The sequence below is a fragment of the Filicampus tigris genome, chromosome 12 (assembly GCF_054856515.1).
Source record: "Filicampus tigris isolate MCC_2025a chromosome 12, RoL_Ftig_1.0, whole genome shotgun sequence".
NCBI lineage: Eukaryota > Metazoa > Chordata > Actinopteri > Syngnathiformes > Syngnathidae > Filicampus > Filicampus tigris.
The window spans coordinates 1,640,451-1,664,175 of NC_141228.1; the positions used below are offsets into that span (position 1 = coordinate 1,640,451).

The 23,725-nt window shown below is 39.9% G+C and overlaps 1 protein-coding gene and 1 long non-coding RNA gene across 4 annotated transcripts; one reads left to right on the top strand and one right to left on the bottom strand.

The window, feature by feature from the left end:
* Nucleotides 1-386: 386 nt before the first annotated feature.
* On the bottom strand, nt 387-11,860 carry gpx7 (glutathione peroxidase 7). Its single transcript, XM_086047413.1, has 3 exons — nt 11,648-11,860; nt 2,688-2,949; nt 387-607 (listed from the first exon to the last, which is right to left on the bottom strand). Exons 1-3 carry the CDS (start codon nt 11,777-11,779, stop codon nt 444-446), a joined length of 558 nt encoding a protein of 185 aa, XP_085903539.1. The 5' UTR covers nt 11,780-11,860; the 3' UTR covers nt 387-443.
* A 7,308-nt stretch (nt 11,861-19,168) lies between these two features.
* Nucleotides 19,169-23,658, top strand: LOC147138029 (uncharacterized). 3 transcript variants are annotated; one of them, XR_015088985.1, is made up of 8 exons: nt 19,169-19,994; nt 22,394-22,436; nt 22,521-22,550; nt 22,644-22,692; nt 22,782-22,811; nt 23,106-23,148; nt 23,236-23,265; nt 23,355-23,658. It is a non-coding gene; the product is annotated as an uncharacterized LOC147138029 (long non-coding RNA). The 3 variants fall into 3 exon arrangements; XR_015088984.1 differs by having other exon boundaries at nt 22,394-22,692; XR_015088983.1 differs by having other exon boundaries at nt 19,169-22,692.
* Nucleotides 23,659-23,725: the final 67 nt, after the last annotated feature.

A 23,725-nucleotide genomic window follows, 5' to 3' on the forward strand; every position in this document is an offset into this window, starting at 1 on the left:
TTTGCCTCCCGCGTTTGGGTCCTCCTCCACGAAAACCTGACACCAATAAGCCCAAATAGCAAAAAGAAATTAAAAAATGCATGTAAAAAAAGAGCTTGGACCTTAGTGAGTTAAACTTGTCGCAGGTATCAAATTCTAAATAAGAGAATATTTGCAAAAGAACCAATCCTGCTAAAATCACTACAGTGGCATCTAAGCTTATCTTTCAGGGGCCTGCCATTGATTAAATGCCTATATTGATCGACTGATTTGACCAGTTAGATTTTGACGGAATAGTCTTGAATGGGAAAAATATTCAGCTAAGCCTGTCTTCAAAAAAACAACAACAAACAAACAAAAAAGATGCCATGAAAGCAAGTTTATTAAAAAAAAAAAAAATCTAATTTATTTGAATCTACTCATGCAGATGAGTGGAGTGCACAGGCAGACGGTCTAGTAGAATATTACAACTCTTCTTTCTTCTTTAGGATGATCTGCCGCACCATATCAGCTACTTTTGGACGTAATTCTTCAACAGAAACCTTTGGTCCCCACGCATCCACCACTTTTCCGTTTACATCGATAAGATATTTCCAGAAATTCCAGTCAGGCTCCTTACCAGAGGACTCTGTGGGGAATTAAATGAGAATATTCAATTAGTTTGTCAATATTTTTTTCTATTTTGTTCATTCAGTTCATGCTGTCATGACAATTGGCACTTGAACGTCACACTTAGACACCTTGGGTATGTATTTTGTACTTTTTCGACTCAGGAAAAGCAACCAACAATCTCAACACAGAAACCTCAACACAGTGGGAAAGTGATGACTCAAAAAGGGGAAATCGGCAAAAATTATTGTCCAAATAACCATTATTACAGTGAAACCTTAAAGATCCATCACAAATCATTTCAGGACACCGCTCAATTTAAAATTTGTTAAGGTAATTTTTTTTTTCTTTCCATGGGAAATATGTGATCTGTGAAATTGTCGCCAGCATAAAGAGTGAAGAAAATATGCAATTTGGTAATGATTTTCTGTCAAAATGAACCCCAGTTTGCAAGAAACATGAAGTACACATGCTTTCCTGTGAAAAACACATAATCATTCTGCGCATCGTGCCGTGGTGGTTGATCCGTATGGATCAAAGATGATCTTTTGCACCACTACTCCTTATTTTCCGAAGTCACAGAGAGCCACAGCAGAAGGAGCCGTGGGTTGCAGACCCCTGGTGTAGTCTGACTTCAGCATTACTTTTCCTCCCTGTCCTGTTAATGCTCAAACATGTTATGCTCTGTAAAAATATGAAAACATATACATTCATTGTTTATGTGTTATTAGTTTACGCAGACTCTGTTGTGATTTAGATGATGATGATTAGACTACAGTTTATGACCAATTTAAGGTGAAATTTAAGAAATTCCAAAAGATTAACATACTTTCCCACAGTAGTTCACTGCAGAACCAGCAAAACGTCTGTGTAATAGTTACTTTAATGTTAGTTTTTTTTATTTTGTTGTTATTTTTTTGAGCCACCTGGAGGTGGGTCAAGTTGGTGAGCGCCTGCACCCATGTGGTTCGGCCTGAAAAGGCAACGTGGGTCCCCCTTCCCATGGGCTCAGCGCCAAAGGGATCAGGTGCCATTTGAGCTGGGCAAGGGCAAAAGGCAGGGTCCTTGACGGTCCGATCCCTGGCTACAGAAACTAGCTCTTTGGACATAGAATGTCACCTCTCTGGCAGGGAAGGGTCCCGAGCTGCTGTGCGAGGCAGAGAACTTCTGACTAGACATAGTCGGGCTCACCTCCAGACACAGCTTGGGCTTTGGTACCAGTCCTCTTGAGAGGGGTTGGACACTCTTCCACTGTGGAGTTGCCCAAGGTGAGAGGCACCGAGCAGGTGTGGGCATACTTATTGCCCCCCGGCATGGCTCCAGTTCATTGGGGTTCACTTTACACTGGCCCAGTCCGGGCGTCAGTGAACTTCAGCAGGCCCAGCACAGTCACGTAGTGGCCCGAGGCCACCGTGCCACTGTTAATGAACAGGTAGAAACCCACAGTAAAATGTATGTTGCATTGACAGAATTGACAACTCCAATTATTCCCATGAGTTACTCAAGTAAATGTAACAGAATAAATGTAGCGTGACACTACCTGATTACCACAAGCAATAGTGAGGATAAGTGGCTTGGAAAATAAATGGATGGATGAATATTGCTTTATTGCAAGATAAGACTTCCAGTCAAGAATTGTTGTTGGCTAACTTTATGAATTGTAGCTTCTAGCTAACGATAAAAAATCGGACATGCCAAACTTTCTGCGTCGGGGTCATGAAGCATCCCAGACGCCAGACAACCAATCGCTGAGTATGTCGCACTTCACAGGCTACGACGTGTCAAGACAACTCAAAATTGGCCACGTTACGCTACGTTGGCCTGCGACACGTCTGGCGGGTCCAAATCGGGCTATATTAGTGTAGTCTGACCTCGGAATTACTTATTCTTCCTGTTCTGCTCTATGAAAATATGAAACATATACAGTAATTGTTTATGTGGAATTAGTTGACGCAGACTGTTATGATTTAGATAGGACTGTAGAACCGACTACAGACCAATTGAAGCTGAAATTTAAGAAATTCCAAAGGCTTCACATACTTTCCCACTGTAGTTGACTGCAGAGTGCACACACCTGTCTAATATAACATCGAACTCACCAACAAGGTACTTATAGACGTTGTTGGCTCCCGTTCCTACAACAGCAATTTTACTAAAGAGGGGGAAGGAGGCTCCGTAGACTCTCCGAACAAAGCTGTCAATCTCCTTGTCACTGCCAGGTTCCTGCTGCCCAAATTGGTTGCAAGGGAATGCCAGGACATTGAAGTGATAAGGTCCAAAGTCCCGTTGCAGTTTCTGAAGGCCTTTGTAGTGTTCCTCAGTGTAACCACATTCACTGGCCACATTCACAACCAGAGACACCTGAAGAAACACAAAAATCATCATGAACATAGAAACTTTACTGAATTAAGATATGTATTGATCTTTTTTCTTTGATTGTTTTTTTAAATGACTTTCATGTTGTTTATATGTTCAATAAATAAATAAATCTGATATGGATAAGAAGCACAGAACATTCTCTGTGTAAACCAGTTACGTAATTAGAAGACGGAGTCTAGGTATCTAAGGAAGGACCCTTTCTTTGGATTTCTTGGACTACTGTATTGAGTCAACCCAGCAGTTACATTTTCCTCAATAGCCTATAAAAAAACAAGCAACAAATGACTGATTTAGGATGGTATATGACAAAAGGTGGCTGCTGCTATCAAATATTTTTTAAATCAAGTATTGATATTTCCGAACATTTCACGATGCAACCCACCATATTGTATTGCTTTTGCCTGTAACTAGCATAAAGCTCGTAGAAAATCATGCCTAGAACTTGTTGTGCGGTTGGGTAGTCCAACCATAACATGATGGAAACTAAATTATCATTCCATATTACCAGCGCTGGGCAGTCCGTCCCTGGGCCGGACCGGTTGGACCCTCCGGCCCGGCCGGATGCCCATTTTTGGGGCGGAGGGGTGACAAATTTTTAAAAATTGCTGGACTAAGCATGGCCGGAAGTTGATTTTAGTCCGGCCCACTAATCAGCCCTCATGCGTGTGACGTGACGTGCGAAAATCATGTCAGCCTACTCGGTGAAAGGCTTCTTTTAAGGCTTCTTTAAACTCCTGCATCTGCGCGAGCGACAACTGCTGTTATAGGGATTATGGTATTGCCCCTCCGCCCCCTCTTGTAATGGTATGCCCCAGTTGCAGGTGGTAGACGCGGGTTACGTGATGTGACAATGAGGAAATACAAACACGCTTAAGCGCACGTTGCTGTCTCACATGTTGCGATGGCATACAGCACATATGTCAAAGTCAAGGTATGCTTTTATTTTGAAGGCCGGGAAGGAGGGGAAGTGTGCAAAATAAATAAGTAACTTGACTACGACTTCTTCTTCTACGACTCTTCTCTATAATTATTGGACCCAAATAATTATACAATACGACAAATCCAACCCTGGGGCTCGCAATGCAAGGAAGCACACAGTTGGGTAAATACTACTGCTGCATTTGAAGCATGTCCACAGCGGGTTCGAATAGTAAATTACCCAGCTAATGATCCTTAAAAAGCCCCTGCCGTTAGCGTCCCTCCCGCAGCGATGTCAATCACGGACACTTTTTTTTTTTTGGGTCGGGGGCGGAATGGGGCAGGGGCCGACAATGGAGGAGGGTTGCGGCCGGACCGGCAAAAAATGGTCAAGTGCCCAGCTCTGCATATTACAGTGTGGACCCTGAACGTCTGAGAAAGTGGGTAAACGGAGTGAAGAGAGTGGAACTGGACAGTTTGGAGTGTAAGCTAACCAAGACCATAGCCCGTGTAGTGAGCACTTCGTCAGTGGTAAGAATCGTTCTCAAGTGTGATAAAATGTACTGTTTTCTTTCCTACATATTTTAGGCTTTAACCAGCTAGCATCGATTATAAAAGTAGTAAAAAAAAATAAAAATAAAAAAATAAAAAAAAAGAAAGAAATAAAAAATCACAAATCAAATGACAACTGAGCGGAGAGTTTGTTTTCATCGACTTCACCGCCATATTGACTTGTGACGTAATTTTGACGTAAGCCCACAATATTCAATTGCATCAATTATCCCATTGATTATTCGAGTTAAAATACAAAAAATTATTTTCTTTTAATAAAGACACTAACATGTACATGTGAGGTACAGGTAGCATTTTTGTCCACATGGGGTAGCCATTACATGATTGATATACTGTATATAAGCAATATACACAGAAACCTCATAAGATATATGTTTTATGTTAGTTAGTGAACTAACTATCAAACAAATAGGTTCTGATTATGTTTTGTTTGTTTTTACCAAGGCCATCAGAAGAGGCCAGGGAACTGATGTGCGTTGGTGAGCACCCTCGTTTGCCCCCAAAAATTGTTAGATTTTGTTTTATATGCCAGAAATAGACATGGCGTCCATAAACTACGCTGTCTATTTATTGTGGTCTGCAACAACACAAAGAATAACCTAGCAACATCATCCAATGCATATCCATTAGTTAACAATATGCCTAAACATTACAATTCACTGTATTAAGCGATTAAACAACCAAACGATACATACAATACACATTCACACGTTTCATCACTAGAATAGTAAGCATACTAGCCGAAATAACTAACTAGTGTTCATCAACATGACATCACTCACAAGAACACATCAAGGTTATTATGTACAGCAGTTACCTGACACGAACCTAAATTATTAAACTCACCTTTTAACATTTACTCAAGGCTTGTCACGATACTAAAATTTAAACTTCGATGCCGATAGCCATTTCAGTATCGATACTCAATACCATTTCGATACCACACGGAACAAATTAAAGAACAGGCTTTTTTTAAAATTTTTTTTTTACTGTAAAACTTTTTTTATCGCCCAAAACTTAAATGATCATTAATACAATAGTTTTTTTTAAGAAGTAGTGCAAAGAAATAGTACAACTTCAGTATTTAATTTCGACAACCCTCTGTACAGTCAATGCCTGGAACACATTTTAAGTTGTCTGACCCTGGGGTAGTGCAAAACAAAGGAAGAAGTAGTGCAAAGAACAAAACAAACAAAAAAAACAATTATTCATCTGTAAATTTGTCTGAACTAGTGCAAAGAAATAACCATACTGTGCAACACCAATGGCACATCATTTTCAAGTTGTTTGAGGTAGTGAAAAAGAATAACACCCACCATTTACAGTAACATAAATTGACAACAGAATCTTTAAATTGTCTGAGTATCTAGACCCACATGTTTATCTATTAAGGCAAGCCAACAAGTCACAGATAATAATAACAATAGTAATAATAAAATAAAATTAAAGTAAAATACTTTCAGTTATTGGCTATCCAGAACAGTAGCAGGTAGGGTTGGGCATCGTTTAAATTATTTTACGATTCCGGTTCCGATGTTTTGATTCGATTCTGGTTCCTAACGATTCGCAATTTCTTAACAAAAAAAAAAATAGCAGGAGTTATTTTTGGGCAATTCACATGAACTTCTCTGTTCTTCAATTTCATGAACTTTTTACTATTTGTGAACTTTACCATGGATTACTCAAAGGGCTGTTTTTAACCAGTATTTATTTTAATACATTTTTTTGCATTATTATCTCGTATTATTTTTCACAAGAGCTTTATTTTTGAGAAGTCCAAGACAATACAATAATGCAGCTGTCACTGAAAACATGCTACTGAACACCAATTGATTGGCTAACCTTGTCTTGCTTTAGAAAGAAAATATATATGACAAACACAACGCTGCATTTTATGGGCAAGCAAGGAAAGGCTATCCAATCTCAGCAGTCTATGTAAACATATGATGCATATGTATGTACAGTGTTTATGTCAAGGGTGCAGCTGCGTATGCTATATGCCATTAGACGTACGGCGGCATTTGGCGGCTGACCGAGAGGACCACGGCAGCTCAAGTGGGGGCGAGCTTCTGTGCTATTGCGACGCAGCTTCGGCGGCAGGAGCCCGGGGCTGCGCACACTTTTTTTTAATTTTTTTTTTTTTTAATTGGTCGATCTCTGTTCGTAACTTTTCCGCACGGCTAACTAGGGAGTCAACGAGCAGTCTGCACTCAGCAGAGCAGGGAGGAAAGGGCGCACGGGGCAGGCTTCGGCAGTGTGTGCGGGAGCAATAGACCATTACGAGCACACGTTGGCAAAGCGCTGTTGGTATCGAAGTCATTGGTTTGGTATCGCTAATATCGATGCCATAGCAAGCTAGTATTGTATCCGTTCAAAATGTTTAGTATCGAGTAAGTACCGAAGTATCGATATTTTTGACAAGCATAATTTACACACAACAACAAGCGTGATGAAACACGGGAAATCTGCAACTACTGAGTTTGCTGGTACAAACAAACTACTAGGTAGCTGTGTCGAAGGAGGAAAATGAAAAGAAACCACGTCTCTCGCTATCAACACTGAGCACTTGAGGAGCGTTCAATGCCTGCTCACAGTGTGGGACATCTCAGAATTACATCGAAACTCAATTAATTTATTATCAAATGCCAACAATTACGAATACTAAAATAACGTGGGATTTCTAACATGAAGTAATTCTTAATAAAGCGTGTTTTACTCCAAATAACCTTTCAACACAATCCGATTCTGAAAGCTACGAAAAGTGACGTGAAGTCTTCAGTCGGCACGTAGACGACCAAAGGACAATCCTAGCAAAGGTTGCGGTAATGTTCGTTATAACAACAGCCAGGGGGTGGCAAACATTGATGCAAATAAATATATGACAGAAATAGTGTAGCGAATTGGGTTATCTGTATTGTGGTCAAATGTGTGTCTTGCCAAGTTGTGTTGTTTCCGAGGTTCATGAATGCATCGAGCGGCTCGCTGGATGGGAGGGCATGCGAGCGAGAGGAGCCGAGGACGAAGACGAGAGCCGTGGCTCTTTTTTGACTGAACGGTTGTCGTACTGTATTGGCGTCGGCTGCGGCCCACAGTAGACGGTTGGACTAATAAAAACGTGATGATTAAACTATGTCTGTGTTCTTGGAAGACGCTACAATATATTTTAAAGCGTGACGTCATCAGCAGGCGCGAAGGACCCGATCACATCTGCTACTCACACCGGCTTGCTGCGGGCTGGTGCTAATAATAAATCAATATCATCGCAGGGGCCGTAGAAAACCTTCTCGCGGGCCGGATGTGGCCCGCGGGCCTTGACTTTGACATATGTGCTGTAAATGGTTTGGGGTTGACAAGACTGACATCGGTGGGAATAACATTGTTAGATATGCCAAAACGGTCACCGTGAAGAGCAATTCTGTTGCACCACGAGCCATATGGATTACGAGGAAAACTTGGCGACCGCGCAAGCACGCTTAAACACACACATTCAGAAAAGAGTCGCCGAGTTGAACCAACAAATATAAACGCACGCACGCACATACACACTCAGTACTTTAGCGAGCAAGTCAATCGTGACATCCTGGATGATCGGTTACCATTCAGTTTACAGGCTTTTAGTCCGCATCATTCATAACTAGCCTGTATTCCGGAGGCATGTTGCACAAACTATGACTGTCTATTAGTGTGATGCCAGCATACACCCAAACATGAATAAAGTCACAAGTCTACATCTCACAGCGATGAATGAGTGGGAAAATGCACTTTTCTGTAAGTTGCAGCTTTGTTATTCAACTTCATTCTGAATATGGTGGTCAATGTTTGAGAATGGGCGTTGTCATGATAACGTCTTTTTTTCCCCCTCGCTGGGTGACACTTCGTCACACGTCACATATCAAATACATTTTTTCTCATTCTGATTGCTGTAGTTAACACCTTTTTCTCATTCTGATTGCTCTGGTAGTTGGCATTGGTCCACCAGTTCTTACTGCAGCTCAAAATGTTACATCATTATGGAATAACAGCAGAGACATTTAAATGACATAAATATTCCCAAAAATCAATGTAACTCTGGACATATTTTTTTGTTCTTTTTGTTAAATATTGTCATAGAACATCATTATTTTTTGCAGAAGCTGTATTTAGAAATTTAAAAGAGATGTTCACAAACGCTGTCTATCCACAATTGGTCTGTGAAGCAAGTGCAGATTTAAAATATTTTTTGTAGAATATCGTCAAATTATCGTTATCGAGTTTTTTAAAAAAATATCGAGATTTTTTTTTGCCCATATCGCCCACCCCTACTGTTGAATTGTGACACCCATCAATAACATGAGGTCACCTTTAGTTGCAGTTCCCTGCATTGACAGAACTCGGACAACTACACGTATTCCAAAAAGTTACTAAAGTAAATTAAATGGAATAAATGTAGCGTGTTATTATTAGAGATAGACCGATCTGTTGTTTTCCGGGCTGATAACAACAGCTTTTATTAGTCGTCAAGGAGGCAGATAACCAATATTTGGAGCCGATATTGATTTTCAGCAAAAAGGAACATTTTGGCATCAAAATCTTGAAAAAAAAATTAAAATCTTAATTTTGTTGGAACGTCTTTAAAGGGAAGGAGCAGCAACAGAGAAGGCTCCATCCCTTCTTTGGCTCCGCTTAGTCCTCGGCACCTCGGCTGCGGGAAGGTGCGTAGGAGTGGAGGAGCTCGCAGAGGTACGCCGGGGCGAAGCCATTTAAGACTTATAAACAAATAGAAGCATCTTAAAATGAACCCTAAAATGCACTGGGAGCCAGTGAAAGGAGGCCAGAATTGGTGTTATGTGCTCCATCTTGAACTCCAGTTAGGAGGCGAGCAGCAGCATTTTGGACCAACTGGAGACGCTTGAGAGAGGACTGTTTGACTCCAAAATAAAGTGCATTACGGTAATCTAGCCGAGCTGTAACAAAGGCATGGATTACTGTTGCTAAGTGTTGATGAGAGAGGAGGGGCTTTACCTTAGCTAGCTGTCTAAGATAAAAGAAGCTGGACCAAACAACAGCCCTGATTTGCCGGTCCAATTTTAGATCACTGTCCAATTTAAAACCCAAGTTCGAGACTGTTGGCTTTAGGTATGAAGCCAGGGGGCCCAGCTCAACAGGAGGGAGTGTTACTGGGACCGAACACCACAACTTCTGTTTTCTTTTCGTTGAAATTTAAGAAATTTAGTGACATCCAGGCTTTGATGTCCTCTAGACAGGCCAAACATGGTCTTAAGGAAAAAGCGTCTTTTTTGCTCAGCGGGACATAGATTTGACAGGCATCCGCAAAGCAGTGGAAGGAAATATCGTGTTTTTGAAGGATGGAACCCAGGGGCAGCAAATAAAACGCAAACAGCGAGGGCCCCAAAATACACAACACAAATGAAACCTGAATTTCAGATACAGTGGTCCCTCTACTTATGAAATTAATTGGTTCTGGAAGAAAATTCTTAAGTAGAAAATTTTGTAAGTAGAGATGCGCTTTCCATGTAAATGCCCTAATACGTTCCAAGCCCCCCAATATTCACACATAAATGTTTTATAAAGTATAAAAATGCTTCAAAACATGTAACAAATACATGTTGCATTAGATTATTTCACAATAAATGAGAGTTGCGCATAATGTAAAAAAAACAAAGAATAGAGTAAAGAATAAAAATGATGGTCGTTTACCTTTTAATTGCTGTCCTCATCGCTTTTTGCCCTCTTTGGTTTATGTTCTCTCTCAGAAGTGTTTTTTGCCTGGCGTTTTGTAAAGAACTGATTTAATAAAGTGGTGACTGTCGATACATTACGGTCATATTCTTTGGCGAGATCAACCAAACGCATCCCCTTTTCATACTTTTGTATTATCTCTTGCTTCGTTTGTATGGACAAAAAAAATGATTTTCCCCTTTTTTTCTTTTCCTCGTTTCTAATTCACGTCAAACTATCTGAACACCTCCATGCCCGAGGGGCGAATGACGAGGACGCTACATAGGCATATCTATCACATATCTATCTATCTACCTGTCTATCTGCACACATAGACTCGTACGGTAGTGGTCCCTCTTAGCCAATGGGATGCCAGGAAGATGGTAGGCTAGCCAATGGCAGAGCAGCTATGAGTATGTTGCGTTCACGAAACTCCAGAGCTGCGAGTGGCTGTAGTACTGTATTTTTACCTTCTGTAACTTGAAATTTCTTTCGTAACAAGAGGCAATATTTTCCGGTTGAGGCGTTTCGTAACTTGAACATTTCGTATTTAGAGACGTTCGTAAGTAGAGGTACCACTGTATATGCAACACATATCCAGCCTAGTCTAGCTGTTAAATATTAAGAGGGCTTGCCATTAATGCTGCACGTGTTTAGTAAGAGTTTTCAACTGGAACAAAGTATATGACCTCATACTTTTATAATAACACTTTATTGTTGCACACTGTTTGATAGGTTATTATGACAAGCCCTTTTAACATTTAACAGCTAGGATAGTTATGTGTGATTCAGTAACATAATCCAGTTCTGCCAAGTAAGAAAGAACATTTCATATATCTGCTACATTATTTTGGGACAAAGCACATCACTTTTGCATTCGTGTTAATTGGGTTTGTCATTGAAGCTATCTACAACTTATTTGCGGACATCTACAATGTGAATTGCGGATCACTATGACAGCATTGTAAATATGTTAAACAGGAGTTACAGATATCTACAACTCTGTCAGAATGCATAGAGTCATGATAATCTCTACATTTTCCCTATCTTGGATATCTTGAATCAAGTTTAACCAGGCGAAAATACGAATTCATCCGAATCTTTTTGCCATACAGTATCTAATTGTAGAAGCTATATGTAACCACCGTATGTTCCATCTGACAAGCAAAGTGACTCCCCAAGTCAAAGATTGTTTTTGATAAATTGTAACATATTTGGTCAACTACTGGCGCATCGACCTATGAAGAAAGTTCAGAAACTCTTGCAGGCCATATTGCCACGTAAGCCAACGAGGCTAGCGTTATAGCAGCCTCAGGTCCGCATCAGTAATGTACACGAGCCAAGTGTAAACATGTAAAAAAATATATAAATACATTTTAAAAATCTGCATGCGTGACGTTTCATGCGGAAGCTTTTAGAGACAACATGAATGAGACACGGCAGATATCAGCTGCAAAAATCCAAAACTTACCGAGCCCCTGTATTTTTCAAGAGACACTAATTTCCCTCGACTGTTCACAACTTTGAAAGTATAAAAGTCTTTGTGTTTGCTCGCTCCCAGGGTGAATAAAGCTATCAGCACGGTTAGAGTCGCGGAAAGCATCTTTCTAGTTTAGGACCATGCAGTGGCAACGATTGTGTAAATTCAGGGTCGGCGCTCCACAGCCTCAAAGATACAGGACCATGAAGGCCACGCCTTTGGAGGAGGAGCCACAGACATCCCACAGAAATAGATTAATCTTGAGTGGGTTAACCTTTTGCTGAGATATGGTTGCGTGTCCGCCATATTGAATGTGTCATTTCTGCCTTTTAAATACCCATCCATACGTTAACGATGGGCGACACCACACTTTACAGATTCTGTACGATACCGATACTTTTTCTTGCAGTATAATCGACAACGATACCGGTACTGATACATTCTCCTTTTTTCATTTCATTTTTTTTTTCAGTGAAATTATTTTTGCACATGCAATTTACACGATATATACTGGCCATTTATAACACATTTATTTTGCGCATATGATGTGCAATATATAATAAAATTAAAGTAAAATAAACAATATATAAACCAAATAAATAAGTAAATTAATTAAATAATAAATACATGTGAACAAAATAATGCACATTTGCACATTCCTAGTTTATGACAGACAGTGTTGGGCATGTTACTTTAAAAAAATAATTAGTTATAGTTACATGTCACTTCTTCCAAAAAGTAATTGAGTTACAAACTCAGTTATTGCCTTGAAGAAGTAATGAATTACTCAGCAAAGTAATTATGATGATTTTTTAATTATGTTCTATCTATAGTGTAAAAGATGAATGAAGAATTAAAACAGTATATTTTTGAACATTTGGCACTTTTTTTTAACTCAACAGTTTTCAACCTACCACATGCAAAGAAATAAGAGGTTTAAAATTAGACATTGAAAATAACTAATAATCACACACCGTATTTAAGTGTAAAACTAAAACTCACAAACGTAAACTTCAATGTAAAAAGACAAAGGACAATCTGGCCATTAGATAGTGCTCTTTGTTAGGTAGTGCTATTTGTATATTTTTTGCACAATAAAATTGAGCTCTTTGTCTTATACTTAAACATTCAATAACAAACATATGAATCTATATTCTTTACTGCTATGCAGAGTCCGTTCAATGCTTAATCGGAAGAATGCACGCATTCAAGTCTATTGTTACCTGCACGAAGGTGAGACCATGATGTAAGCACATGTGCACACCTTAGAGCAGTGGTCCCCAGCCCGGTATCGGGCCGCAGGCCACTTGGGACCGGGCCGCAGCGGCCTGCACAGATGAAAGAAAAAAATAAATAATGTACAGCACTTCCAGTTTACTTATCATCCATGGCTGAAAAATATTTTATTTTGAAAAGTGACCGGATTCTCTCCGTTACATCCATCTATGAGTGACTCTTAACGCATGACAAATTATCTCTGTCGCGTAACGCTTATATTAAATGTGCGGGCTAGCAAATGAGTAAAATAACAGACCTATTTTGGAAAGTTTCTCAGTGAATTCACGGTGAATAGTTACAGGAAGGGTATAGACTTGTATGAACCGGTCTGTGGCAGAAAAAAGGTTGGTGACAACTGCGTTAGAGCACATACGAGCGCTCGATCACATGCGTTCATACATGGGCTTACTGTAGCTGGTAAAGGCACAGATATACAGAACCAACACACAACACATTCACAACACACGCAGGAGCAAGTCAATGTAAAAATGCAAGGCTATGCTGGTCTTAATTTACTAAATAATTTCATTTCTTTGCCATTAACTTGACTTGTATCTCATGCACTGATTTGCATTTCCTGCCTGACAGCCAATCAGAGTGATTGTCACTGACACCGCTTTGCATACTGTCATTGGTGGCTTGTTCATTCACTTCATATCTAAAAAGCACCACAACACAAAAATCTATTAATATGCCACAATTTTAAACACCGCTTTTTAATTTAGGTTTGTTACCACTTCCCCCATGAATGTGATGAGCAAAATTCTGGACACGTCCAGGCAACGACCAATCACGGCTGACCTGTTTTCTGAAGCTGAGCCGTGATTGGTCATTACCTGAGCACTGAGCAGTTGTGATGTCATTTTCAGGCGACAGAAGTGACAAAATGGCCGTCCCCTGAGATTGGATGAGAAAAAGGGGTTGATTTTGCTGCATAACTAATATTCCACAAACACAATCTTAATCAGAATGCCATTGTAAAAAATGTAATGGGTCCTCTAGTTAGGTGTAGCCATGGTGTTCGGGCAGGTGTGACTGTCTGTGTGCGGGACTGTGAGAGGCAGGGGTATGCTGTCAATCAAACAGCCGAGAGCACATGTAGGCAAATCAATGTTGTTTAAAGGTACGCCCACCAAAAACAAACAGCGAACCACACAGCGATAGCAAGCATTTTAGCGACGCGTTCCAGAAATTTGTGCTGAATGAATGAAAATGGAGGACTCTAAGGAAAGTAAGAATACTGCAAACAAAATTAAATGCAGTTACAACAAGGTCTGGGAACTCTTTATCCGTGGGTGAAGCCAGTGAAAGACGAGTCAGACAAAAGCTTTTTGTGAACTTTATCAGAGTGTCTCCTCTCCTCTGTTAAAAGCGGAGGTGAACACAATGTTAAACGCCACAAACAATGCGAGACTCACAAATAACGTGCAACTCAAAAGGAGGCTTCGCGTTCTATGGACATTCCTACTAAAACCACAACACGACTCGAACACAGACAACGTAACAGCTGCTGAATAGAGGTGGGCGATATATATCGTTATCGATATCATCGTCAATCTTGCTTTCACAATGTGTAATTATACATAATCGAGTATTAATACTGCCTTTAAAAGCATAACGACTCGAGTCAGTCGACGGCCGCAAAATATGAGGAAATGCTGAAAATCAATGTGCATTGACGGCAGAGGAGGAGGAAGCGATAATCATTCGCCAAATCAGCGGACAGGACCCGGTCACGTGACTTTGTCCGCACTGCAGCCGAGCTTCAAGTATGGAAGAGTGTCCACCGGGGAATAATAGCAAGGCGTGAGTCCACACCGTCCGTCCAGTCTGCAAATGGTTTGGGATTGACAAGACTGACATCGGTGGGAATAACATTGTTTTATGTACCAAAACGGTCACCGTGAAGAGCAATTCTGTTGCACCACAAGCCATATGGATTACGAGGAAAACTTGGCAACCGCGCAAGCACGCCAAACAAAAGCTTAAACACATACACTCAGAAAACAGTTGCCAAGTTGAACCAACAAATATAAACGCACGCACTCACACACTCAGTATTTTAGCAAGCAAGTCAAACGTGACATCCTGGATGATCGGTTAACTTTCAGTTTACACGCTTGTAGTCCGCATCATTCAGAACTAGCCTGTATTCGATGCATGTTGGACAAATTACGACAGTTTATTAGTGTGACGCCACCCAAACATGAATAAAGTCACAAGTCTACATCTCACAGCAATGAATGAGTGGGAAAATGCACTTTTCTGTAAGTTGCAGCTTTGTTATTTAACTTCATTCTGAATATGGTGGTCAATGTTTGAGAATGGGCGTTGTCATGATAACGTCTTTTTTTTCCCCTCGCTGGGTGACACTTCGTCACACGTCACATATCAAATAATTTTTTTTCCATTCTGATTGCTGTAGTTAACACCTTTTTCTCATTCTGATTGCTCTTGTCAACTACAAGAGGTACACCAGTTCTTACTGCAGCTCAAAATGTTACATCATTATGGAATAACAGCAGAGACATTTAAATGACATAAATATTCCCAAAAATCAATGTAACTCTGGACATATTTTTTTGTTCTTTTTTGTTTAATATTGTCATAGAACATCATTATTTTTTGCAGAAGCTGTATTTAAAACTTTAAAAGAGATGTTCACATACGCTGTCTATCCACAATTGGTCTGTGAAGCAAGTGCAGATTTAAAATATTTTTTGTAGAATATCGTCAAATTATCGTTATCGAGTTTTTTAAAAAAATATCGAGATTTTTTTTTTGCCCATATCGCCCACCCCTACTGTTGAATTGTGACACCCATCAATAACATGAGGTCACCTTTAGTTGCAGTTCCCTGCATTGACAGAACTCGGACAACTACACGCATTCCAAAAAGTTACTAAAGTAAATGAAATGGAATAAATGTAGTGTGTTATTGCTAGAGATAGACCGATCTGTTGTTTTCCGGGCTGATACCAATAACTTTTATTCGTCGTCAAGGAGGCAGATAACCAATATTTGGAGCCGATATTGATTTTCAGCAAAAAGGAACATTTTGGCATCAAAATCTTGAAAAAAAAATTTAAATCTTAATTTTGTTGGAACGTCTTTAAAGGGAAGGACCAGCAACAGAGAAGGCTCCATCCCCTCTTTGGCTCCGCTTAGTCCTCGGCACCTCGAGCAGCGCCTGGTCCGCAGACCTGAGGCTGCGGGAAGGTGCGTAGGAGTGGAGGAGCTCGGAGAGGTACGCCGGGGCGGAGCCATTTAAGACTTATAAACAAATAGATGCATCTTAAAATGAACCCTAAATGCACTGGGAGCCAGTGAAGGGAGGCCAGAATTGGTGCTATGTGCTCCATCTTGAGCTCCAGTTAGGAGGCGAACAGCAGCATTTTGGACCAACTGGAGACGCTTGAGAGACGACTGTCCGACTCCAAAAAAAAGTGCATTACGGTAATCTAGCCGAGATGTAACAAAGGCATGGATTACTGTTGCTAAGTGTTGATGAGAGAGGAGGGGCTTTACCTTAGCTAGCTGTCTAAAATAAAAGAAGCCGGACCAAACAACAGCCCTGATTTGACGGTCCAATTTTAGATCACTGTCCAATTTAAAACCCAAGTTTGAGACTGTTGGCTTTGGTATGAAGCCAGGGGGCCCAGCTCAACAGGAGGGAGTGTCACTGGAACCGAACGCCACAACTTCTGTTTTCTTTTCGTTGAAATTTAAGAAATTTTGTGACATCCAGGCTTTGATGTCCTCTAGACAGGACAAACGTGGTCTTAAGGAAAAAGCGTCTTTTTTGCTCAGCGGGACATATATTTGACAGTCATCCGCAAAGCAGTGGAAGGAAATATCGTGTTTTTGAAGGATGGAACCCAGGGGCAGCAAATACAACGCAAACAGCAAGGGCCCCAAAATACACAACACAAACGAAACCTGTCATGTCATCTTCCAAACCGCTTATCCTATACAGGGTCGCGGGGAGTTGCTGGAGCCTATCCCAGCCGTCAATGGGCGAAGGCAGACTACACCCCAAACTGGTCGCCAGCCAGTCGCAGGGCACACATAGACACTGTCACTGAGCGGGAATCGATCCCACGCTGCCCGCACACAACTCAGGCGTGTGTACCACTACACTATCAGGGACCACAAACGGAACCTGAATTTAAGATACAGTGGTCCCTCTACTTATGAAATTAATTGGTTCTGGAAGAAAATTCTTCAGTAGAAAATTTTGTAAGTAAAGATGCGTTTTCCATGTAAATGCCCCAATACGTTCCAAGCCCCCCAATATTCAGACATAAATGTTTTATAAAGCATAAAAATGCATCAAAACATGTAACAAATACATGTTACAATTAGATTATTGCACAATAAATGAGAGTTGTGCATATTGTAAAAAAAAAACAACAAAACAAAAGCTTAAACACACACACTCAGAAAACAGTTGCCGAGTTGAATCAACAAATATAAACGCACGCACTCACGCACACACACACACTCAGTATTTCAGCAAGCAAGTCAAACGTGACATCCTGGATGATCGGTTAACATTCAGTTTACACGCTTGTAGTCCACATCATTCAGAACTAGCCTGTATTCGATGCATGTTGGACAAATTACGAAAGCTTATTAGTGTGACGCCACCCAAACATGAATAAAGTCACAAGTCTACATATGACAGTGATGAATGAGTGGGAAAATGCTTTTCGGTATTACATATGTTATACAGTACTAATCAATTACATTATAAACAATTATTATATAAGATATATATTTATAACTATTGTCAAGTCATTGCCACTGTTGAAAATGTATTGCACATATTGTGTTTATTTTAACAACACATTATTTTAATAAAACTCATTCAAAATAATTTCCAACTATAATTAACTATATCACCCATATAGCGCATATAGTGCATAGTGTATTAGTGCCGCCTGTCAGTAATCAAAGAAATGCGCTGCTTACAAGATGGCTTACACACAGACTTCACTAAATACTTTGCAGTTCATGTGTCACCAGGTGACTCAGTCCTAACCCTGATCTATAACTGACAGATTGATTGGCAATGATAAACCCAACTAAACACAGGTGCACAGCCTGGGCCGAGGGACTGTGATTGGAGGACAGGGTATAGGAGTTGTGTTCTTAAACCCCTCTCTGTCGGACAGCGTCGATTGACCACAGTTGTAACACGTTGTGGGAGAGCTCTGGACGGACTACTGGGCTGCACTGCCAACGGAGGAGCTGGATTGTGGACTGCGAACCAAGTGATTTATGAGCTAAGTAGATGAAGAGGGAAGAATGAAGGGTGGAAACCCCCCTGCTGGACTGACTAGTGGACTCATTCTGCTTCTTCTCCCCTATCATATCCGACTGAATAGAAAGTGGACTTTTGGAAGATCTTTAAAAGCGTCTTAAAAGCGCCCATTTTTAGTACTGATTTCTTGCCAACCTGCTTGTTCAACCCCCCTCCTGCATTACTGCCCATTCGCCGTCCCTTGAATTAATTGCCTGCCATTGTTGTGGATTCAGATTGCCAGTTGTTCCTCACTTGAACCCTTTTTTAAAAACTTTTTTTAGTGCATGTTGTGACGCGTTCCAGCGCCCACATTGCTGTGAAGCCCTAACCGCAGGCTCTGGACACAAGTGGCGCTGGGCATGGTTGCCAGCTTTACTGACAGGACCCTAAAGGGCAGCAGTACTCATTGAGTGGGGGAATGTGGACGAAGGCGCCCAAAAGACAAGTTTTATTAAACCATCTTTACACTGGGCTAAAATTGAACAAGTTGCGGATCCTCTGTATCCTATTGACGTGTGTGTCATTCCTCGGGGTAGATGGGTACCAGGGTGTTGGCCTAGCGCCAACCAACTGGTCACACATGCATTATTTGCAAAAGAGGAGCGCAGACGTGCTCATGCGATTAATCAGAACAAAAATAAGGAACTGATATTTTATGTTCAACTAGAGTACTTACAGTGCACTGTAAAAAAATGTCATCAATTATGTTATTGTAACTTAAGTGTGTAATGTACGGAGCCCCTAAAGTGACATGGAAGTAAAAAAAAAAAAAAACAACTTTGTGTTCCCTCGCAAAAACGTTCCGTTCCCTCTCAAAGATTTGCGTTCCCTCGCAAAAATTGCGAGATAACGCAAAGTTTTTTGCGAGGGAACGCATCTTTTAAAAATGTGTCTTTATGTACTTCCGGGTCAGTTTAACAGCTAGCCTAGCCTAGCTTCTAATGCGCGGCTGTTAGAGAGACGACAGTACGTCAGAGACGGAGAAACCATGCTTAGTATCAAAAACTGATTTTAGGTCTTTGTATTACGAGCGAATTTCAAAGCAATTCCATTAAACCCACCCACGGCTGAAAACGCTCCCTTTGTTGCTTTTGTTTACCCGGAAAATGACCCGTAAGTACATAAACCAAAAAAAAATGCGTCTCCAAAATCTCCCAATTTTTACAAGGGAACGCAAAGTTTTTTTTTTTTACCTCCATGTCACCTTAGGAGCTCTGTAGTAATGTGATTCAACACATCAATAAATGTTTTCAATTGTTAACACACACATTCATATGTTCAAAGGTAAAAAACTCTTGAGTTGCCCGAACAAAGGGTAAAATTAGAAAACGTCAACTTAACCTAATGTACTAAGTTTAACAGTAGAAGCCGGATCTTGTTAACACACAAAATACTTTCATAAAACTTTTGTCATCCTACAATTTAAGAAACACTAGTGAGGAACCTTTAATCTTGAACGACTTGGCGGAAGAACACTGAACATAGAGCTTTGTGACATACTATGGTGGTGTCGAAGCGAGCTGTTTAAAAGAAAAATAAGTACAGAACTCTGGTAGAAGATGACAACAACTACGCGAATATTAGTCGAGTGGAAGAAGAATGGCAAAATAATCACTCCAGTGCGTCCATGTTTCTCTGTGGCACATTTTGGCTCTACCCGCGAATATATCGCTATCCGGAAGCGACGCTGCCGGCCCTCGAGTGACGTCTGCCCTGTGTTCCCCCGACGGTCAGCGACCGAAGCAGGAACAGGTGTGTAAAAATAATTATTTCTTCCTATTTTGTATTTCTTCATAATCTGTTTCTAATGTGGCAATATAACAAAGTGAGGCTACAGGCAACGCTGCCATCATTTTGGGGGTGAAAAACCTCTGTTAGTGTTGTGGCTATCTATATTAGCCTCTGACTCGCTAACAAGAACAACTATTTTTTCGTTTAAAACAGAGTATTTCTGTCGTGGTACTGTGAGTTACATGCGAATAAATGTCTGTTTTTGTTGTTTGGTAAAAGGGACAATGCTGCTCGTTATTTCATCCCACCGTGTGTGATGGGGGCATTGAAAGCCAGTTTATACAATAGGCCAGGGGTGTCAAAGTCAAATGGACGGCGGGCCAAATAAAAAAATTTGTGACAAGCCGAGGGCCGGACTGATACAATGTTCATTGAAATTTTCTAAAATGTCCAGATTGGATTGGGTCCTTCGCGCCTGCTGATGATGTCACACTTTATATATCTGTAATATATTTCTTTGCCTCTATGTTTGTCACCCCCTGGATGTTGTGTTTTTATCTTCATAGTTACTACATAAAAAATAAAATAAAGTACATTACTGCTACTTTTGCGAGGCAGCTTGTACATCATTTCCGTTTGCATTTCTCCTGTCAAACTGAAAACAATTTTCTGGTTGACTCGGGCTGCACGATTGTATGAACTGTACATAATGTGAAGTAAAACGGAGAGGATCATATGATTGGTACGATGTCTCCATCTGACTATTTTAGAGTGGCAAGGTATGACTGTGGGTGCTCATGTCAGAAAACACAGGCCCGTATTACACTTGACACGTCTATTTATTGTGGTCTGCAACAACACAAAGAATAACCTAGCAACATCATCCAATGCATATCCATTAGTTAACAATATGCCTAAATATTACAATTCACTGTATTAAGAAATTAAACAGCCAAACAATACATACAATACACATTCACATGTTTCATCACTAGAATAGTAAGCCTACGAGACGAAATAACTAACTTGTGTTCATCAACGTGACATCACTCACGAGAACATATCCAGGCTATTATGTACAGCAGTTAAGTTATTAAACTCATCTTTTAACATTTACTCACAACAAACGTCGTTAAACACGGGAAATCTGCAACGACTGAGTTTGCTGGCACGAACAAATTACTAGCTATGTGTCAAAGAAGAAAAAAGAAAAGAAACCACGTCTCTCGCTATCAACACTAAGCGCTTGTGGAGCGTTCAATGCCTGCTCAGAGTGTGGGTCATCTCAGCACTACATCGAAACTCAATGAATTTATCAAATGCCAACAATTACTAATAAAACAACGTGAGATTTCTAACATGATGTATTTCTTAATAAAGTGTGTTTTACTCCAAATACATTTTCACCACAATCCGATTCTCAAAGCCACGAAAAGTGACGTGAAGTCTTCAGTCGGCACGTAGACGACCGAAGTAGCGGTAATGTTTGTTATAAAAATAGCCAGGGGCAAACATAGATGCAATGAAATATATTACAGAAATAGTGGAACGAATTGGGTTATCTGGGTTGTGGTCGTATTTGTGTCTTGCCAAGTTGTTTTGTTTCCGAGGTTATTGAATGCATCGTGCGGCTGGATGGGAGGGCATATGAGCGAGAGTAGCGGAAAACGAAAAGGAGAGCCGTTGCTCTTTTTTGACTGAACGGTTGTCGTACTGTATTGGCGTTGGCTGCGGCCCACAGTAGCCGGTTGGACTAATAAAAACGTGATAATTAAACTACGTCTGTGTTCTTGGGAGACGCTACAATATGTTTTAAAGCGTGACGTCATTGGCAGGCGCGAAGGACCCGATCACATCTGCTACCCACACCGGCTTGCTGCGCGCCGGATCTAATAATAAAGTAATATCATCCCAGGGGCCATAGAAAACCTTCTTGCGGGTCGTATGTGGCCCGCGGGCCTTGACTTTGACATTTGTGCAATAGGTCAAACCTGGACGGAAAAAAAGAACGTAATCAATCCATTCAATGTTAATAAGTTAATAACCACAAATATCTAAACAGTGTGGGCTTTGTAACAATCTATAAAAGCTGACAAATAAGAAAAATGATGGGGGTGAAAGAACTATAATGTTTTACCTAATTAGAATCAATGGGAATCCTTCTAGGTTAATCTTTTCAGTCGTGTTGGGAAAACTGCGTTGTTACAGCAGCAGCTGTGACAATTTTTTTTTTTAATTTTATGAAATATATTCTAATTAGTATATGGGTCAAAATTTCACAACACTAGAGTACTCAGAGCCATTATCCACCAACTTTTTGGTGCTCACAAAATTCGGTGATTCTCAGTCTTGTGCCAGCAAGCTGAACTGATGTTGACAAAGTGATTCATTCTTCTTTCTTGTCTTCTGCTCACATACAGGTTATTTTAAAGTTACAGTTAAGTGTGAACATTCAGCATAAGTGTAAGTATTGGTGAATATATTTTTAACAAAAGCCAATAAGACTAACTATTGTTGATAAAGTGATTGTTTTTTTTAATGGTACAGTGAAATGACAGTGAAGTGTGAATACACAATGTAAGTACTGTGAATATATTTCTGAGAAAAGCCCAGTGTGGTGAACTGATATTGACAAAGTGATTGTTTTCCTTTTGTTGTCTTTATACACAGTACAGGTTGTTTTAAAGATACAGTTTAGTTTGAAGCTGCAGTATAAAGTGTAAGTATTTGTGAATGTATTTCTAACAAAAAACAAAAAGCCTAACTATTGTTGATTAAGTGACTAATTGTTTTTTTTTTATGTCACAGTGAAGTGACAGTGAAGTGTGGAGACACAAAGTAAGTACTATGAACATATTTCTGAGAAAAACCCTGTGGGTGATTGTTTCCTTTATGTTGTCATTATACACAGGTTATTTTAAAGATACAGTGAAGTGTAACGATTCGGTGTAAGTATCGATTAATATATTGTTGACAAAAGCCAGTGGGCGTAACTGTTGATTATAGTGACTTTTTTATGTGACAGTGAAATCACAGTGATTTGTGATGACAATGTAAGTACTGTGAATATATTTTAGTGGGCTGAACTGATGTTGACATTGATCGTTTTTCTTATGTTTTCTTTATATACAGGTTATTTTAAAGCTGCTGTTTAGTTTGAAGATCCAACATAAGTGTAAGTATTTGTGAATATATTTTTGACAAAAGCCAGTCGGCATAACTATTGTTGACAAAGTAATTCATTGTTGTTTTTATGTTACAGTGAAGTGCTCGTGAAGTGTGAAGACACAATGTAAGTACTGTGAATATATTTATGAGAAAAGTCAGGGGGCTGAAATGATGTTGAAAAGTGATTGTTTTCCTTATGTTCTCTTTATACAGGTTATTTTAGAGCTACAGTTTAAAGTGAAGATGTAGCAGAAGTGTTAAAGGCTTTGTGAGTATATTCCTGAGAAAAGCCAATAAGCTGATCTGATGGTGACCGTGATTTTATTGTTGTTTCGATTTAATTTTCATATTATGTTATTTATGTTATGTACTATTTTAGGATTTGAGGTACTTAATTTCTGTGTATTTTAATCTAATATTTTGTATTTTTGCCATTCTTAATATTGTGTATTTATGTTACTGGAACAATTTGTATTTGAAAAAAAGTTTTGTTTTAAATAAAAATGTTCAAAGATCACTGACATTGTCGAAACAAAAGAAACTTGAAACTCATTTAACGAATAAGAAGACAGGATGAACATTAT